At 42.1% G+C, this 18443-nt stretch overlaps 1 protein-coding gene and 1 long non-coding RNA gene across 5 annotated transcripts in view; one reads left to right on the top strand and one right to left on the bottom strand.

Annotated features, from left to right (window-relative positions):
• Window positions 1–15279, top strand: part of LOC127010090 (chloride channel CLIC-like protein 1) — a 17877-nt gene extending 2598 nt beyond the window's left edge. For 3 of the 4 annotated variants that reach the window (XM_050883905.1, XM_050883904.1, XM_050883906.1), the window contains exons 4-13: window positions 935–1051; window positions 1213–1335; window positions 1426–1548; window positions 1686–1853; window positions 2174–2325; window positions 3325–3464; window positions 4215–4399; window positions 5351–5443; window positions 9481–10137; window positions 12081–15279. In XM_050883905.1, the coding sequence (XP_050739862.1) occupies window positions 935–1051; window positions 1213–1335; window positions 1426–1548; window positions 1686–1853; window positions 2174–2325; window positions 3325–3464; window positions 4215–4399; window positions 5351–5443; window positions 9481–10137; window positions 12081–12086 (1764 nt within the window). In that variant the 3' untranslated portion in view covers window positions 12087–15279. The remainder of the gene's footprint in view (window positions 1–934; window positions 1052–1212; window positions 1336–1425; window positions 1549–1685; window positions 1854–2173; window positions 2326–3324; window positions 3465–4214; window positions 4400–5350; window positions 5444–9480; window positions 10138–12080) is intronic. The other variant, XM_050883907.1, reaches the window with a different exon arrangement.
• On the bottom strand, window positions 13090–18335 carry LOC127010093 (uncharacterized). The gene is made up of 2 exons (XR_007762883.1): window positions 16156–18335; window positions 13090–15856 (listed from the first exon to the last, which is right to left on the bottom strand). It is a non-coding gene; the product is annotated as an uncharacterized LOC127010093 (long non-coding RNA).
• Window positions 18336–18443: the final 108 nt, after the last annotated feature.

Genomic DNA, 18443 nt, shown 5'->3' with positions numbered 1-18443 from the left:
AAAAGATGAATAAAGAGGAAAAGAAGCTTAAGAAAGAGAAGGAAAAGAAAGAAATGAACAAGGAAAAGGAAAAGTCTTATGTACCTATTAATATTATCATCCTCCTCATCATTGTGTGGTCATGTGGGTGTGATGGCGAGCTGTCTCCTGATAAAATATATATAGCTACAGGATATATGTATAGCCTATTGGACAGCCTGGTGGAAGTCTTGCCAGGCTGTCCACATTCAAATTTGACCTCCACTCGGCAATCACAGCAAACAATGTCTTAAATTCTGATGTTTTTGAGTTTTGTTGTTACTTGAGTTGAATTAGTTTATTTATGTGTGTTGATAGAAGGAACTTGAGTCTTATATACCTGTTATTTTCATTGTCATTATTGTGTGGTCTTGTGAATATGTGAAGGCTAGCTGTCTCTTGATAAAATATATATACATAGCCTATTGGACAGCCTGGTGGAAGTCTTGCCAGGCCATCCACATTCATATTTTAAGTCCACTTGGTAATCACAGCAAACAATGTCTTAAATATTTTAGTGGATGCACCAAAGTCTGCGGGAAAGGAAGGTGAATATATAAAGTGTAACGGTATTCACCCTCAGACATGTACTATTGCTCAGATTACAACCCTCCCTCCCTTGGCCACTCCCTTGACATGAGTTTCAGTAATATCAGTGAGCCAGATGCTATTACCTACAAGCTTTCTATCGCTACTTGCTATTCTGCCCTTGCTAATTGCTCTGTATATTGTATGCCAAGCTCTCCCTGCCTTGAAATCAGTTCCCTACAAATTTTCTCAAAGGCAAAAAACTAAGATAAGAGAATTACTGATACAAAATACTTTACAATTTTTTTCTTGGAAAATGCAATAACAAACAGTGGTCCAGCCATACTGTGACAACCCTTAGCCTCACTTGCCTTATCCCTCGTCCCAGAAGGAGCAGATCGCGTCCCTCCAGCTGCAGAAGATTCTGGCCAAGGAGGGGATTCTGGACCTACAGGCGTTCTACAAGCGGGCCGTGCAGCATCTGTGGAACACCTTACGGCTAGAGGTGTGTGTGTGTGTGTGTGCGTTTATCAAGTTATTGTGTAGAGGATTTGAGTTAATTTACGTTGATATGTTTCCATATTTAATTTTACCTAACTTAAATTCCACAATGTTTCATCCTTTTTTTCCTCCTTCTCTCCTGCCCATCTCCCTCCACATCACTAGGAGGGGCGGGAGGTGCTGAAGGATGGAAGTAGCGCCCTCATGAGACAGGTCATGGTGCGGGTGACCCAAGACAACCTGGAGGGACTCGACAACTACCTGAAGACAGAGAGCGAGCCACATAAGGTAAGGGTTACAGTAAGACATCTATAAGCTCAGATATTATCAATTGAGTCCAGTTCGGCATCAATGACATGTGTTGTGTTGGTGTTTCAGGTTGACGAGTTTCTCCAGCGAGGGTTCACACTGCAGGACCTTCCCTCAGACGCCCCACGCTCCCTCCTGCACTCCCTCCTTATGCTGGGGGCCTCCGTGCTGCAAGCCGGGAAGAGTCTGGAGGTAAGGAAGGGCTGCATGGTCTCCCTGCACATGACTTTCTACTCTAACTCATCCCCGTTCTGTCCAAATCCCTTATGCAAGAGTTAACCAGCAACACATATTTATCATCCCCCTCTCTCTCACTCTCCGTCAAATAGCTGTGGCTCGTGGTGATGTGCCTTGGGTTCCTCGCGCTGGGGCTGTGGGCTGTGGTGCTGTTCGTGCGAGACATACAGAGGGAGCTGCGGTGGGGCCGAGTCCTGACGATGATGGCCACGGTGGTGTTCTTTATATGCTGTCTGTGGCACTGGCGGCATATGTATAAGGTGGGTGCTGTGTGTCGGGTGTGGGGGAGAAGAAGAGAGAAAGAGTTAGTGATGAAATAATGTTAAGAATAGAGTCGACATTAGAGAAAGATATAAAAAGGAAGAAAGAAAACTAGAGAAAATAACATTAATATAAGGCGTAAGATTAAAAAAAGATATCGAGAAAGAAAGAAGGAAGAATATAGCAAGTGAAAAGCAACATTAGAAATCAGATGAAAAAGACATTAGAGAAAGATATAAAGAGGAAGAAAGAAAGTTAGTAAAAATATATCCTAAACCACCACACTCACTCCTCCTCTTCCTCCTCCTCCTCCTCCTAGATGGCAGAGTCTCGGAGGCACGCCCAGTTAGCCAAGAGAGGTTACGCTGGCATACCTGAGGAGTGCCAGCCTGGTGCCTCGACCTCCACTGCTGCCAATGTGTACGACTGGGTCAAGGTCAACTTTTTTGGCAGCCCGGATGTCTGCGAACGGTGAGATTTTTGACGCACACACACGCACACATACACACACTTACATGATTATCTTATTTCGTGTATATCACAAGTAGATACACATACATATACACGCGCACACACACACACACACACACACACACATACGTAATTATCTGGTGGTTTGAATTATCTTTTTTTTTTCTGTTTTCTTTTATTTATTATTATCTCTCTCTCTCTCTCTCTCTCTCTCTCTCTCTCTCTCTCTCTCTCTCTCTCTCTCTCTCTCTCTCTCTCTCTCTCTCTCTCTCTCTCTCTCTCTCTCTCTCTCTCTCTCTCTCTCTCTCTCTCTCTCTCTCTCTCTCTCTCTCTCTCTCTCTCTCTCTCTCTCTCTCTCTCTCTCTCTCTCTCTCTCTCTCTCTCTCTCTCTCTCTCTCTCTCTCTCTCTCTCTCTCTCTCTCTCTCTCTCTCTCTCTCTCTCTCTCTCTCTCTCTCTCTCTCTCTCTCTCTCTCTCTCTCTCTCTCTCTCTCTCTCTCTCTCTCTCTCTCTCTCTCTCTCTCTCTCTCTCTCTCTCTCTCTCTCTCTCTCTCTCTCTCTCTCTCTCTCTCTCTCTTCGTTTTATTCTATTTCTTGTTTTTTTTCTATAACTATCTAACAATCCATCTATCTCTATGGCAAACACCTATTTCTCTGTCTATCTATCTAACAAACAGCTATCTATTTCTCCATCTATTTATCTCTAGCAAATATCTACTATCTATCTCTCTGGAAAACATCTATTTATCTATCCATGTATCTTTGGCAAACATCTGTCTATCTATATCTATTACTGTCTATCTCTCTAGCAACCATCTATCTATTTATCTATCTATGGAAACATCTATTTATATCCATCTATCTATCTATCGGTCTATCTCCAGCACACAGTTACATTGAAGAACTATTGATTGATGCTATGACAGAAACTACCCCTCACATCAATCTACCTATCTATCAATCTATTTATCTATCCATCAATCTCTGTCTATCCCCAACAGTTACTTTGAGGAGTTGATGATCGACCCCTCAGAGGAGATTACGCCGGGCATGGTCATCGCTGAGACGCTCTCCCGGTTCGTCTTCCAGCCCCTGCAGCACCTGGGGACCGAGAGCGCTAAGCTGACCACAAATTTTTATAGTAAGCTTTTCTCGCTTTTTCGTAATATTTTTTTTTTATGGTATGGGAAACAGTTCAAGGGCAAAAAATAAAAAATAAGGAAACAATTATTAAAAAAAAAAAAGCCTGCTACTCTCTGCTGTGCTCCTACTGAAGTGTGTGTGTGTGTGTGTGTGTGTGTGTGTGTTGGGGGTCAGGGTGGGGAGGGGTGGGGGGGGGATACTGTAGCTAAATGACGTGTATTTTTTTTTTTTTTTGTCTAGTTTTCTTTTCTTTTATTCCTTATTATCTTTCTCTCTCCTTCCTTCTTTCTTTATTTTTTTTTTGTTTGTTTTGTTTATTTCCCTCCCCTTCTCTTCTTCCTTCCTTTTTCCTTCTTTCCTTCTCTCCTTCCTTACTGTCTCTTTCTTCCTTCCTTTTTTGTGTGTGTGTGTCTTTTCTCTCTCTCTTTCCTCTCCTCCTTTCTTCCTTCCTTCCTTTCTGTCCTTATATTCTTCCCTCCATTCTTAATTTCTTCTTCCTTTCCTTCCTTCCTTCCTTTCTTTCTTCCCTCCTTCCTTCCTTCCTTCCTTCTTTCCTTCCTTCCTTCCTCCCTTCCTCCCTCCATCCCTCCCTTCCTTCCTTCTTTTCTTCCTTCCTTTTACCCTCTATGTACTTATATATCATTAACTAACTCCTATTTATCTCTTTAATAATCTATTTATTCTTTTTTTCATCTCCGTCACCCGCCCCCAAAAAATGCATAAGCACCCCCTGATTTTACCCCCATAGAAAACGTGCCGGTCGCCTACCACCTCCACGCCACGGTGCTGTTCCTCGGCCTGTTAATAGTGGTGCTGTTCTTCGGCTGCGCGTACGGCGTAGACTTCCCTCTCGGCCTGGGGGGGTTCAGTCCTAAGACGAGACCTGGGGCGAAGACATCGGCAGTCGGGGATGGGGATGGGCTCGGCCAGGAGGTGTGTTGTTGTTGTTGTTGTTGTTGTTGAAATGGTTATAGTTTTTTTTTTTTTTTTTTTTTTTTTTCTCTTTCATTTCTCTCTGTTTTTCTTCTTGTTATTCTCTTTCTTTTTCCTCTCTTCTTCTTTTGTTCCTTCTCTCTCTCTCTCTCTCTCTCTCTCTCTCTCTCTCTCTCTCTCTCTCTCTCTCTCTCTCTCTCTCTCTCTCTCTCTCTCTCTCTCTCTCTCTCTCTCTCTCTCTCTCTCTCTCTCTCTCTCTCTCTCTCTCTCTCTCTCTCTCTCTCTCTCTCTCTCTCCTTTCATTCTTTCATCCTTTCTTCCTTCCTTCCTTCCTTCTTTCTTCAATATCATGGAATACAGTCACTTATTATTATTATTATTATTATTATTATTATTATTATTATTATTTTACTATTATTATCATTAGTCTACTACTCTTTATATCAACTATTTACTAATATTTTCTTTATATTTGTTTAAGCCTCAATACTCACTAAGCCTTTTTCTTTTGTTCATCTTTTAAGTTCATGATTGCCAGTGTGTTGTTGTTTTATTTTTTTTATTTTTTTATTTATTTATTTATTTTTTTTTTTTTTTATTTATTTATTTTTTTTTTTTTTTTGTTGTTGTTGTTGTTGGGGATATACATTGACTTTGTGCTTTTTATCTGAGGGTTGTGGAAAGGCACATTTTATTCATTAATTTTTGTTGCTTTACTTAGTTGCATGCCATTCAAAGCTCAGTTAAAAGGGTAAGTTCTGCGTGTTCCCTCTCCCTCTCATCCCCCACCCCCTCTATCTATCTATCTATCTATCTCTCTATCTGTCTCTCAAGCATAACATCCCCATTCAATCTTGTACGTTGTGTTTAATAAATGGAAAAGCTGCCCATATGACGATCTTTTTATTCATATTATTAAGTCCATCTTTTCTTCCGTCCGTGGTGGTTCAGGCGGTGGAGCAACTCAAGAGGGACCGAGAGAAGTTTTTGGAGGAGTCTCGGCGGATGCTGGGCGACATATCCAGGGAGGCGGTGAGCTGGCAGGTGAGTGTTAAACTCCGTCGATCTTTCTTTATTTTGCTCGTCAATTGCAAGAAAGATATACTGGAAAGATAGATTGTAAGAAAGATACCAAATTATACATCTAGTTTTATCTCCATTATTTATCAAGTGTGTGTGTGTGTGTGTGTGTGTGTGTGTGTGTGTGTGTGTGTGTGTGTCAAGTTTCACCATCATCATTTGTTTTATTAATCGCTATGTTAATTTGTGACTATAGAATCATCCTTTTTTTTCCTAATTTCATTATTTCATTGCCCAATATTTTCACTGTTTCATTATTTTGCTATTTATCAGTTTTTTTTGTGTGTGTGTCTGGTTTTATTGCTGTTTTCTTTATTATATATCAGGTTGGTGTGTGTGTGTGTGTGTGTGTGCTTTTATTTCCTCTATTATTTATTATTTATGCGTAGAGACTTTCACCATTTGCTCAGACATATTCCTTTTTGTTCTATGTCAAGTTCTCTCTCTTCACAGTTTTCTAATATTTATCTCAGTGCAGTATTTATTTCCTTATCACCGGGAGTTCATATAATAAGGGTTTGCTCAATAGATGTTACTCAGGAAGGAAAAAAGGTACACGAGTCTCCCAATAAAAGAAGGGAGAGAAAATGGAAAACGTTTTTTATAATTGACTGCGTTATTTCCCGCTAGCTCGATCATGACGCGTAAACGTTCAATTCCTCTCTCTCTCTCTCATGCTCACGAACGTTTGCTTTCTCTGGGGGGGTCATCAAGTCAAACGTTTAAGCTCTTAACATTTATCTCATACGTTTATTCGATCCCTCACTACCGGGAATAAATATAAGGAAGAGTTCATGTTCGTGGTCTTGCATTGCCAAGAAGCCATAAAATCATACGTTATAGCCTTTAATTACGTTATTTTACACCGCACTCCCGGCAAACTCAACCCCGCTAGCTGTCATGTTCACTCCGCAAGTATGTCACCCACCCGATCATATATTTTAGCCTATAACGTTGATCCCACACGTTTATCCTCTCATTACCGGGTATAGATAAGTGAAAGAGATCATTTTCGTGGTATTGCATTGCCAGGAAGCCACAAAAGCATACGTTATGGCCTTAATTAAATGACGTTATGTTACACCGCGCTCCCGGCAAACTCAACCCCGCTATAGCTGTCATGTTTACCCCGCAAGTATGTCACCCAATCATATATTTTAGCCCTTAACGTTCATTCCACACGTTTATCTCCTCACTACCGGGTAAAAATTTAAGGAAGAGTTCAATTCCGCTGCCTTAAATTGCGGAAAATGCACTAAATCATACGTTATAGCCTTAATTTGCGTTTTATTACCCCGCGCTCTCGGCCGACTCCACACGCAAACGTTCCTAATTTCTCGCACATCACAAATTACCTTATACGTTTTTTTGCGCTATAACGTTCATCCCACACGTTTATCCCCTCACTATCCGGTGTAGATAAGAGGAAGAGTTCATATCCGTCCTTTGATATCGCCGGTAAGTCACTAAATCATACGTTATAGCCTTAATTTGCGTTTTATTACACCGCGCTCTCGGCCGACTTCACACGCAAACGTTCCTAATTTCTCGCACATCACAAATTACCATATACGTTTTTTTGCGCTATAACGTTCATCCCACACGTTTATCCCCTCACTACCGGGTAAAAATAAAAGGAAGAGTTTATTTCCGTCCTTTGATATCGCCGAAAAGACATTAAATCATACGTTATAGCCTTAAATTACGATATATTACACAGCGCTCCCGGCAGACTCCACACGCAAACGTTCTCTCGCATATCACAAATTACCACATTATACGTTTTTGCTCTTAAACATTTACCTCACACGTTTGGCCCCTCACTAGCGGGTATAATTAAAAGGAACACATCATTTCCGTCTTTTAGCATCGTCGGAAAGTCGCTAAATCATACGTTATAGCCTTAAATTACGTTACATAACAAATAACAACACCGCGCGGCTGGCAGACTCCACCCCGCGCGCTGTCCTCTCATCTCCCCGCCCCGCCCCTCACCTGTCTTCCTCCCTCATTTCCCAAGTAATTTACGGTGTATGATGGCGGTTATTAAGTCCAGCGTGTAGGGTGAGGATGCAATTATCTCTCAGTCTTAATATAATGTCCTGATATCACGCTGGAACGCTAGAAATAAAGATAAAAGGAGATAGAAGTGCTAGCATGAGAAGGAGGTTGAGTGGCCTTGGCAGTGTGACACGTCTTAGGGACCGTATGGATTTTTGTGTATTTTTAGTGCTTAGGGAGCCGTGTGAAGGGTAGGAATGGGTGAGGGGATGGGGGAAGAGTGGGTGAAATAGTGAGAGTAATGGGGAAATGGGTGATGTCCTGTGTTGGGTGTAATTGGATGATATATGGATTTTTTTTAAGTGGTAGATCATGTGTTAGGAAAATTATTGGTGATGTGATGGGTGAAGAAGGGAAGGGATGGGTGAATTAGTGTTAGTGACGGGGGAATGGGTGATGTCCTGTGTTGGGTGTAATTGGATGATATATGGATTTTTTTTAGTATGGGTGAGCGGGGAATGGGTGATGTCCTGTGTTGGGTGTAATTGGATGATATATGGATTTTTTTTAAGTGGTAGATCATGTGTTAGGAAAATTATTGGTGATGTGATGGGTGAAGAAGGGAAGGGATTGGTGAATTGGTGATATTAATGGGGGAATGGGTGATGTCCTGTGTTGGGTGTAATTGGGTGATAAATGGATTTTTTTAAGTATGGGTGAGCCTTGTGTTAGCAGATATGGGTGAGGTGATGGGTGAAGACGGGAAGGGACGGGGGAATGGGTGATGTCCTGTGTTGGGTGTAATTGGATGATATATGGATTTTTTTAAGTATGGGTGAGCCTTGTGTTAGTAGAAATGGATGATGTGATGGGTGAAAAGGGAAGGATGGGTGAGTGCTAGCGATGGGGGAATGGGTGATGTCCTGTGTTGGGTGTAATTGGGTGATATATGGATTTTTTTTAAGTATGGGTGATGTGATGGGTGAAGAAGGGAAGGATGGGTGAATTGGTGATAGTTATGGGGGAATGGGTGATGTCCTGTGTTGGGTGTAATTGGGTGATATATGGATTTTTTTTAGTATGGGTGAGCCTTGTGTTAGTAGACATGGGTGAGGTGATGGGTGAAGATGGGAAGGATGGGTGAATTAGTCTTAGCGATGGGGGAATGGGTGATGTCCTGTGTTGGGTGTAATTGGGTGATTCATGGATTTTTTTTTTAGTATGGGTGAGCCTAATGTTAGTAGAAATGGGTGAGGTGATGGGTGAAGATGGGAAGGGATGGGTGAATTGGTGATAGTAATGGGGGAATGGGTGATGTCCTGAGTTGGGTGTAATTGGGTGATATATAGATTTTTTTTAGTATGAGTGAGACCTTGTATAGAAAGAAAATGGCTGAGGAAATGGTTAATAATCAGGCTTATTTTAAGATTGTGTGACTTAAAATTCTCTAAGAACCCATTTATTAGCATGGTCAAGCCTTCGAATGGCTATTACGCGGCTCACGGCAAAGAAGCGGTTAGGTTAGAATGCTCCGAGGGTGAAATTCTGTCTTTTTTAATGTATTTTGGGAGTGTGTGACCTTTTAATTTTATGAGATTAGGTTATTTTAAGAGTGATATGATATTTAGAAGTTTATCAATGTGGGTGAGGTTGTGATTTCACTTACGACAGATAAACAGATAGGTTAGAATGCTCCGAGGGTGAAATTCTGTCTTAATTAGTGTATTTTGGGAACGTGTGACCTTATAATTTTATGATATTAGATCATTTTACGAGTGATATGATATTTATGAGTTTATCAATGTGGGTGAGGTTGTGATTCCACTTGCAACAAAGAAATGGTTAGGTCAGAATTCTCTTACTCCTGTTACATAAGATTGTTGAAACATTTACTTATTTATTGGTCCAGCAAGGCTTCAGGATGGCCTTGAAAATGGCTAAGGTGGTTCTCTCTTGATCTTGCACACCCTGCCCAAACTGACCGCCGTGTTGCCTTGCAGGGCCGGCAGCAGCCTCTGGTGGTAGCCTCATCCAGCATCCTTGAGGCCCAGCTGGAGGACCTCATCTCCCAGCACCTGAGCCGCGTCATGGAGCGCAGCCGCCCCGCCGTGCATACCATCACCTCCACGCCCCTGCGCTCCGAGGGCCACCCTGCCCCCTCATCACAGGATTCCCAGGAGGAGCCGAGAGTGGGCACGCTGGCCGACTTCAGCTCCTCCTCTGAGGGCTCCATTGATCCCAGCAGCACCTCGACCATGGCTGTGATGGTGTCCACCGACGCTGTGCACCGCCGCATGGCCAACACGCCGCCCGTCAAGGTGCTGCCGCCGCGCACCTCCCGCAGCAGCAGCCGCGACAGCAGCATCAACAGCAGCCCCGCCCCCAGTGAGGTTAACAGCCCCTCCGGCCGCAGGAAGAAACCCGGGAAGTTCCAGAGGAAATACCGCAGCACTGAGAGCCCCCCCAGAAGCCCCCCACCCAGCCCCTCGGCCAGCACGCAGTCCCTGGGCGGGGCGGGGCTGGATGAGCCAGACCATTGTGCCCCAGGGGACAGCGACAGCTTCCTGGCCAGGGTGCGGAACCTCCTGGACTCCTCGGCAAACTTCGGCACCCCCAGCCCCCCCAGAGGTGCCGAGGGAGGGTACAGCAACGCCCAGGTAAGGTCCGCAGTGCCCCACACACCTGGCCGGGAGGTGCAGGTGTGCGGGGGGGCTGTGCGCTATATCAAGCCTGTGCAGGAGGCCGAGGAAGGCTGAGGAAGGCTGCTGGTGCTCACTCCTGGCAGCCTGTACAGGGTTGTGACATAGCTTGTGCAATACTGATAATTTTGTGTTGCCTTTTCCTCTAAAATATGTTCAAAGTCATCATTATCATTTTACTCATCATCAATCTTGTCATCATTGCTGTCATTGTCATCATCATTGTTCTTATCATTATTGCGGTCATTATCATTACTCTCCATCATTCCTCTTGCCTCTGTCATTCTGATGGGTGAGTGTCAAAAACTAGCCTCAACTTTTCTGCCGAAGTCAAAAGACGTGTGAGAAAATGACAGTGTTTTTTACGATTTCCTGAAAAATATAAAAAAATGAGAGGCAGTTTGCTTATGAGCCTTTAGTGGTCGTTTACATGCTTATTCACTTGGTTCATGCACTTCACTGGTGGTCACAACATAGAGGGCATCAAATAAACATCACTCAGGTTGTTAGGTTGGTGAGTCTGTGAAATATGAGGGTTTTTACTGAGATGTGTTGACTGACGACACTTAGACTTTTATTTCCTCTGCCGTAATAATGCTGAGGAGGTCTTGTGCACTGCATGCTTACCTTGTTACCTGTCCAGGATGGCTCGTGTGGTGGTGAGTGTTGCCATGGACTTATCTTCATTTAATTACTCATCTCCATTTGTTTATTTATTATATTTCTCTTTTTTATCAGCTTGTGTTTGTTGTTTTGGCCAGTGGTGGGCACGGTTCTGCTAACTGCTTCATTAGCTGATAAGCATTTTCACTAATTTTGAAAGCAGGAAGCAGACCAATTAGCTTCTGCTAAATGTAGTTCCTCCTCCGCTAACTTTAAGTCCACTAAAAAATCACACAGGATTGTTCATGTCCGTCGTGGGCAGACACAGCACCGGTTGAGCCACGTGGCGCAATGATTCCAGGGCTTCCACTTTTGGGTAAATTTGGGTATCAGATTTTGTCTCTCTGCACTGCTATTGCAAGTTCATATATTAGGCACATATATAAAGGATATGTTGACTTAAATTTGTTTATTTGTGCACACCTTTATCATCATCTGATTTTGGCAAGCTATACCTCTTTGGAAAGCTTTGTGTCTAAGCTACAACATATTGAAATTTCAGGTCACTAGGTCTGTTTTTAAGGGTTTTAGAAGCAGAACACTTAACCGAAGCTAAATCCATATAGAAAAGTTAGCGGTTAGTGTTAGCTGCCACTATAATTTCTTTATTAGTGTAGCAGCTTAGCATAAACGAAGCTAACGTTTTGGTTAGCGGTGACCACCACTGGTTTTGGCCTATGATTTATTGACTCATTGTTGATTTATTTTTTTATACTAATTTGTATGAATGAAAACTGGGCTTTAAAGTAGTTGTTGAATTTATGTGTATTCATTTAGTTATGCAATTTTTTTTGTTTGATTTATTGATTTTCTCTTTTCCACTGTTTTCAAGATTGCATGATTAAAACTGGACTTTGATTTCTAGATTATATTTATTTTGCTATTTATTTTATCCTATTTTATTTTCTTCTTCTTCATTGTCCTCAACTTCATTGTCACACCAGTTATCTCTTTTTCTTCTTTATCAATTCTACATCAATTATTTCTTCTTCCTCTTCTCCTTTTTCTTCTTCTTCTGAGTTTGTATATATACGTGAATTAGCTGAGGACAACACGCCATATATTTCTGATGATGATGATAGTGAATAACAGGAATAGTGAACTCAAACCATCAACCTTTTCAGTAGTAGTAGTAGTAGTAGTAGTAGTAGTAGTGAGGTCTATGAAAGGGTAGTAAAAGAAAATAAAAAAATGACATAGACTCAATATCCTTATTAACCTTTTCCTCTCTCCGACAGATGTGAGACTCAGCAGGGACCCCAGACCAGCCTCACAGTCCTAGGGTGCGGCAAGAAGCTCTCCACAGGCAGCACCTCGCCACCTCAGCCACGCCACGGCCAACACGCTCACCTCAATCTAGCACTAAGGTCGCACGGCTATGTATGTGTGTGTGTGTGTGTGTGTGTATGTGTTGAAGCGGGCGTACATGTGTGTGTTCTTCAGGGTCTTGCTTGCTCATGTTAGGTTAGGGTTGTGTGTGTGTGTGTGTGTGTGTGTGTTGGTTTGTATGTAAGCAGTGTTGTTTACGCGCACAGCCTTGTATATGTGTGTGTGTGTGTGTTGATAGCATACATACACAATTGTCAAGGTCTGTTTGTGAGTGCGTACATACCGTTTTTCCTGTTAATTAAGTTTTTTCAGGAGATTAGCAAGACACCTCTCATACACACACTCACACACACACACAAACCACATATTCAAAAAACATATATAACTTGAGTGCCGATATGCGTAAACACTAACAACAGACAGATTATAAGGGGTTGCGTTCACTTTTTATAACCCGGTGTGAGATTAGTTTGACCCGTGTTGCAAGCTCTCCCTTCCTTGGCAATATTCCCTCCCTCCCCACCCGACCCCTTTTTTAGGTTACGGCTTCGAGAACAGAACGCCCCAATAATCATCATCATCATCATCCCTTTTTTAGTGAAGGCGGCAACTCAAGGGAAGAAATAATAAGGAATACACAAGGAAATACTCTGCTGATATTAGTTCTAGCAGCATCAGTGTGTTAGCGGGCTTTATTTATTTATTTATTTATTTTTAAGCCTTGTTTTGTTGCCCTTGAGCGGTTTCTTTAGCTGTAAAAAAAATGTCTTTCCCTGCAAGCTTTCTATATGTGACAGTTATCGGGGTGGGTGGATATGCCTAACATTTTTTTTCTTCTTCTTTTCCTTATTTTTTTCTTCCTTGTCGCTGTCTTCTACTTCTTCATCTTCACTTCAGGTATTTCTTATTTTCTTTATCATCTCTGTTATTTATTTTTTCCTCTTCTTCTTTCTTTCTTTTTCTTTATTCTCTCTTCTTTTTCTTCGTCATTGTCCATCATCTTCACATCAGGTATCTTTTTTTTCTTTATCTTCTCTACATCATTTATTTCTTCCTCTTCTTTCTTTCTTTCTTTCTTTTTCTTCTTCTTCATCTTTACATCAATAACTTCTTCTTCCTCGTCTTCATCTTCTTAATCATCTCTGTCCGTAATAGCGTAGTGCAATTATAAGGGAAGAAGTATTATATTTATAGGTTGTGAATTCTGTGCAATACAATGAAGGGAGAAACAGTTTATAGGAAGAAGCTGCCACTGGATTTTAGATCAACAATGACTGACGTTTTTAGTAAGGGAGAGCTTGGAACACAGTGAAGGGAGAAACGGTTTATAAGAAGAGTCTGCCATTGGATTTAGTTTGGCAGTGGCTGGTATTTCTTAGTGACTGAGAGCTTGGAACACAGTGAAGGCGAGGAACAGTTTATAAGAAGCAGCTGCCATTGGATTTTAGATCGACAATGACTGACATTTTTAGTGAGGGAGAGCTTGGAACACAGTGAAAATGAAGAACCTGCTGTTGCTTTTTAGATTAGCAATGACTGGTGTTTTTAGTGAGGGAGAGCTTGGAACACAGTGAAGGAGATGAACAGCTTAGAAGAAGAAGCTGCCATTGATTTTCAGGTTGGCAGTGGGTGAGGTTTCTTAGTGAGGGAGAGCTTCAAATACGAGCATTAGAGGTTTATTCTCAAGCATCAACTATACTTCCAAAGGCTGAAAAGGAGATCAGTCAGGTTCTATTTCACATTCTTTCAGGGTCGAACTACCACTAGGGTCATAAAGCTACCTCTGGAAATGCCCAAAGCTTCTACGAAAGCCTTGCCAGCTGTGTGTGTGTGTGCTTTGGTACCGAGAACAAAAAAATCATAAAAACGCAAATGAATGAGTGCGTCTGACAAGGCACGAGTCTTATTTATTTATTTATTATTATTTTTACATCTAAGGAGATGGCTCAAGGGCAACAAAAAGAGTGAAAAAGAAAAAAGCCCGCTAGTCGCCGCTCCCATAATAGACAAGAGTAAAGAGTAGCATCTGAGAAGGAAGGAGTGAAGGAATGGCTCTGGGAAGGAAGAGAAAAGAGAATTGGTGTCCATGTCCCGTGTGTCTCTGAATTCTACGAGGCAGCAAGAATTCGGTTATCAAATTCTACCAAAAAAACCATGACAAGAACACCAGTGAATGAATGCATCTTAGAAGGAAGAGAAAAGAGAATTGGTAGCCATGTTCCTTGTGTCTCTGAATTCTCCCAGGCAGCAAGAATTCGGATCAAATTCCACCGAAAACAAAATACCGGCTCAGCTAATTCGGTTGCCCTGTCTACACTAAAAGCCCCATATAACACGCGTTTTAGCCTAACCTGACCTTACTTTCTCTCTCTCGGATGTGCGTTCATTTCGTAATCGTAAGCTTTTATGAATACCCGCTATGCATTTACATATGAGATTCCCCGATATTAAATTTATTCATATACATAGAAATGACCCACCAAGCGCTGTGTATATATATAAGTCTATTTTTAAGTATTTTCAGCTGTATAGAAGAAGCTTTAGAGGGAGCTTGGATATCTCGTAAGCTTATATTTTCGTATGGCATAAATCAAAGAGCTTAAAAATGTGTTAAAATCTCATGTGCTAAAGATTGAAGGCCAAATGTGTGTGTGTGTGTGTGTGTGTGTGTGTGTGTGTGTGCTTCGTCCTGGTCTGATCGCATGCTAGACTTGTGATCGCCAGCTTGTGTTTGTGTGTGTGTGTGTGTGTGTGTGTGTGTGTGTGTGCTTCGTCCTGGTCTGATCGCATGCTAGACTTGTGATCGCCAGCTTGTGTTTGTGTGTATGTGTGTGTGTGTGTGTGTGTGTGTGTGTGCTTCGTCCTGGTCTGATCGCATGCTAGACTTGTGATCGCCAGCTTGTGTTTGTGTGTGTGTGTGTGTGTGTGTGTGTGTGTGCTGAGTCCGGGTCTGATCGCATGCTAGACTTGTGATCGCCAGCTTGTGTGTGTGTGTATGTGTGTGTGTGTGTGTGTGTGTGTGTGTCCTCAGAATCACAACACAGGGAGTTTAAGCACTTGTTGTTGTTGTTGTTGTTGTGGATAAAGTAAATAATAATGAAAATCTGTTTTGGTCTTTCTCTCTCTCCCTGAATCTTTAAATGTAATAAGGTATACTAATGTAAGGCTATCAAAGGACATACTCTTATAAATAGTAGTAATAGTAGTAGTAGTAGTAGTAGTAGTTTTGTTATTATTTTGTCATTTAAAACTATATTTGGCAATACTGAAGTTTCAAAATTTCATTATTACCATGTTATCTTTATTAATACTATAACATAATTGTACCTGGTAGTTGTCTTCCTATTACTGGTACTAATATTATTTTTATTATTATTGATTTTTTTTAATTATTATTATTATTATTATTATTATTATTATTATTATTATTGAGGTCTTCCTTTTATTTTCCTTCATTATATATATTATATAATGAAGGAATGGTTTGCTGTTATTACGTCACAGAGCACGGACGGAAAAGTAATGGTTGACAGGTCGGCCTGGGATTTTTAAACTTTTTTTCCCCATGTGGTGACAGCATGGACGGACAGCTGAGTGTAAGTCATCGGCTGACAGCCATGACTGAAACAGCTGTGTCAGGCCTCAACTCAGCACCCACACCACTGCTGACCCGCCATCTTGTTACCTAAACATGAAAAGGGGACATTAACAAACCCACAAGGAGAATACATTTATAAAAACACAATTAGGATACATAAGACAGCACAAAATACATTTAAATTTAGCGGGCAGTCTTTTTCCGTCACTCTGGCAGGGAGCCAAAGGAGTGACGTCAGCCTCCGCCCGGAAAACTAGTGCCCAATAAAACCGCCATTTAAGGCCACAAACACACCATTAAAGGGACAAGAGACACTAAAAAGGCCTTAATTATGCACCATTTTATATATCGATGACTACGAAAAGGAGAATGAGGGAGATTTTAACCTTAACCCATATTGTTGTTGTTGTTGTTGTTTAGGGCCGCGGCGATCTAGTCGCTCACTGTGCGGCTCACATGAGCCCTGGTGTCGTCCTGTGAGGGCTTCACAGGCGCGTCAGCTGCCTCGTCTTCCTAAGGAAGGCGCAGGTGAGGCGGAGGACAGCTTCTTGTCGTGATGGGTGGACCATGGAGGATATACCTCCATGGGGTGGACGCCTGCCGCCACTGTGGCGGACTGAACGTTCCCCCAATCCCCCCTGTTCCCCCCTCTAATGCGCATGCGCCGACCCGTGTTGGCCCGCCCCATTTAAAGGGGGGACCAGCTGGCCCGCATCTACTGCAGACTGATCGGTCCCCCGACAAGACATCGGTCCGCCCTCCTTATTCTGTCATTTGCATGCCTGTTATTTTCCACTGTGTATAACGATTTTTTTTTTTACTCATATCTGAACATACTATCTGTAATATACAACAGGATATAACGGTATAGACTCAAAGAGCCCAGGGTCAACCTGGAACTGGGTTTCCAGAGCATTTGAGAAGAGTGCCCCGAGGCTCTATAATGAGTTACCCGGGATGTTAAGAACAGTGACAGTCTGGCAATCTTCAAGAAAGCGCTGAAGGCTCACTTATTCACTAAGTCCTACGACTTAACAAATAAGGATTGAAGACAACTTTAGGTGCTAATATTACTGTTATAATGTTAGCGGCCCTGTGGAGCGCTGCTGCGGCGGCGGACCGGGGCCTGAATCCTCATCAACGGTATCAAAACGTACAACTAAAAGCCTTCAGTAAATTGGTTTCCCTTCTTTCTGTATCACTTGTTGGGGTTATTTCCTAGGCGAGACTGCTGCCACATTAATAATTATGGTCACCAATCCTTTACAAAATACCTTTATATGCTCTAGATTAATATTATGAAGACTGTAACAACTCCCTTAGGTTAGTATGTTTTGGGAGGCGCCCACCAGGTTATGTTAGGATAGGCTTCCCAACCCCAAAATCCACATGATGAGGCGGGGGCTCTAGGAAGCCAGCCTGCCCTATATGATGAGCTAGTGCAGATTTAAATAGATAGAGACTGAAGGATGACCAGGGATTCTGGGAGGCTATTTTGTACTGGTGGACTCTAGTGGGTAGATCAGGAGTTAGAACAAATAGGTCTGAAGGAGCGATTGCAGATTTATTACGAAAGATCTGCCAGTACTTGATTATGTTCATTATTGTGTGTGGGGGATTTAGCTTATAGTTTATTTTGGGGGTCTGGGGGGGCACACATTACACAACTTATGCTTCCATTCACTTAAATTTAAGCACATATATAGATAAATTTAATTATCAGGGATACATACAACAAGTATATTTTTCCAAATATAATATAGATACAAGGATATAGCGTTTTTTAGACCTTTAATTACTCACTATGCTTCCATTCACTTTACTCTCTTATGCTTCCATTCACTTAAATTTAAGCACATATAGATAAATTTTATTATCAGGGATACATACATTTTTCCAAATATAATATCGATACATGCAAGGATATAATGTTTTTTTTATTCCCGGTGCTACTTACACATGTATCCTTAGTTGTATAATCACACTCTGTACTGTCTGGGGGTTGGGACGGCATGCTCCTCCCTTTCATGGCATGGCTCAAACCGTTTCTGATCTTGTAGCAAGACAAAACACACACACTCAGGAGGGCAGGACTGTCGGCCTTTCACTGCCGCAGGATCACATACACATATAGGAGGCGATTGCTAGCCTTCTGCTCCTGCTGGGAAGATGAGGTCACAACTTCATGGCTTACATCCTGTACCTATTGTATACAGGTAAGATACCATACTAAAAAAACGGTGCGGCTGCTGAGGTGAGGCAGGCGAGCTCGGGGCTCGAGGGTACCGTTGCCAGATTATCGTACTCCAGAGCCGCGTAATTACCGGTTTCTGGCTATAACTGTTGTCAACAAGCACCAATAATTAACCATTTAAACGATATCCATATATGAAGGCAGTTATTTGGGTGATGAAAGTAGTTTATTGGGTCGGAAATCGGCAAACATAAAAGGCTGAGTACGACAATCTGGCAACGTTGCTCGGGGGGACCGATTTTTCCAGTGTTTTGGAGTGGGCCGAGTAGCGCATATAAACACAGGTCGGCGCATGTGCAGTAGAGGGGGGAACAGGGGGGAACGTTCAGTCCGCCACACAACTGTCAAAACCTAACTTCAATAATGGAATTTTAATCAGTATAGAAACAAAAAAGCTTATTTATAGCAATCTTTTGTATT

The sequence above is a fragment of the Eriocheir sinensis genome, chromosome 42, assembly GCF_024679095.1.
Source record: "Eriocheir sinensis breed Jianghai 21 chromosome 42, ASM2467909v1, whole genome shotgun sequence".
Classification (NCBI taxonomy): domain Eukaryota; kingdom Metazoa; phylum Arthropoda; class Malacostraca; order Decapoda; family Varunidae; genus Eriocheir; species Eriocheir sinensis.
Note: the sequence above shows the minus strand (reverse complement) of the source record. Positions and strands in the feature narration are given on the sequence as shown.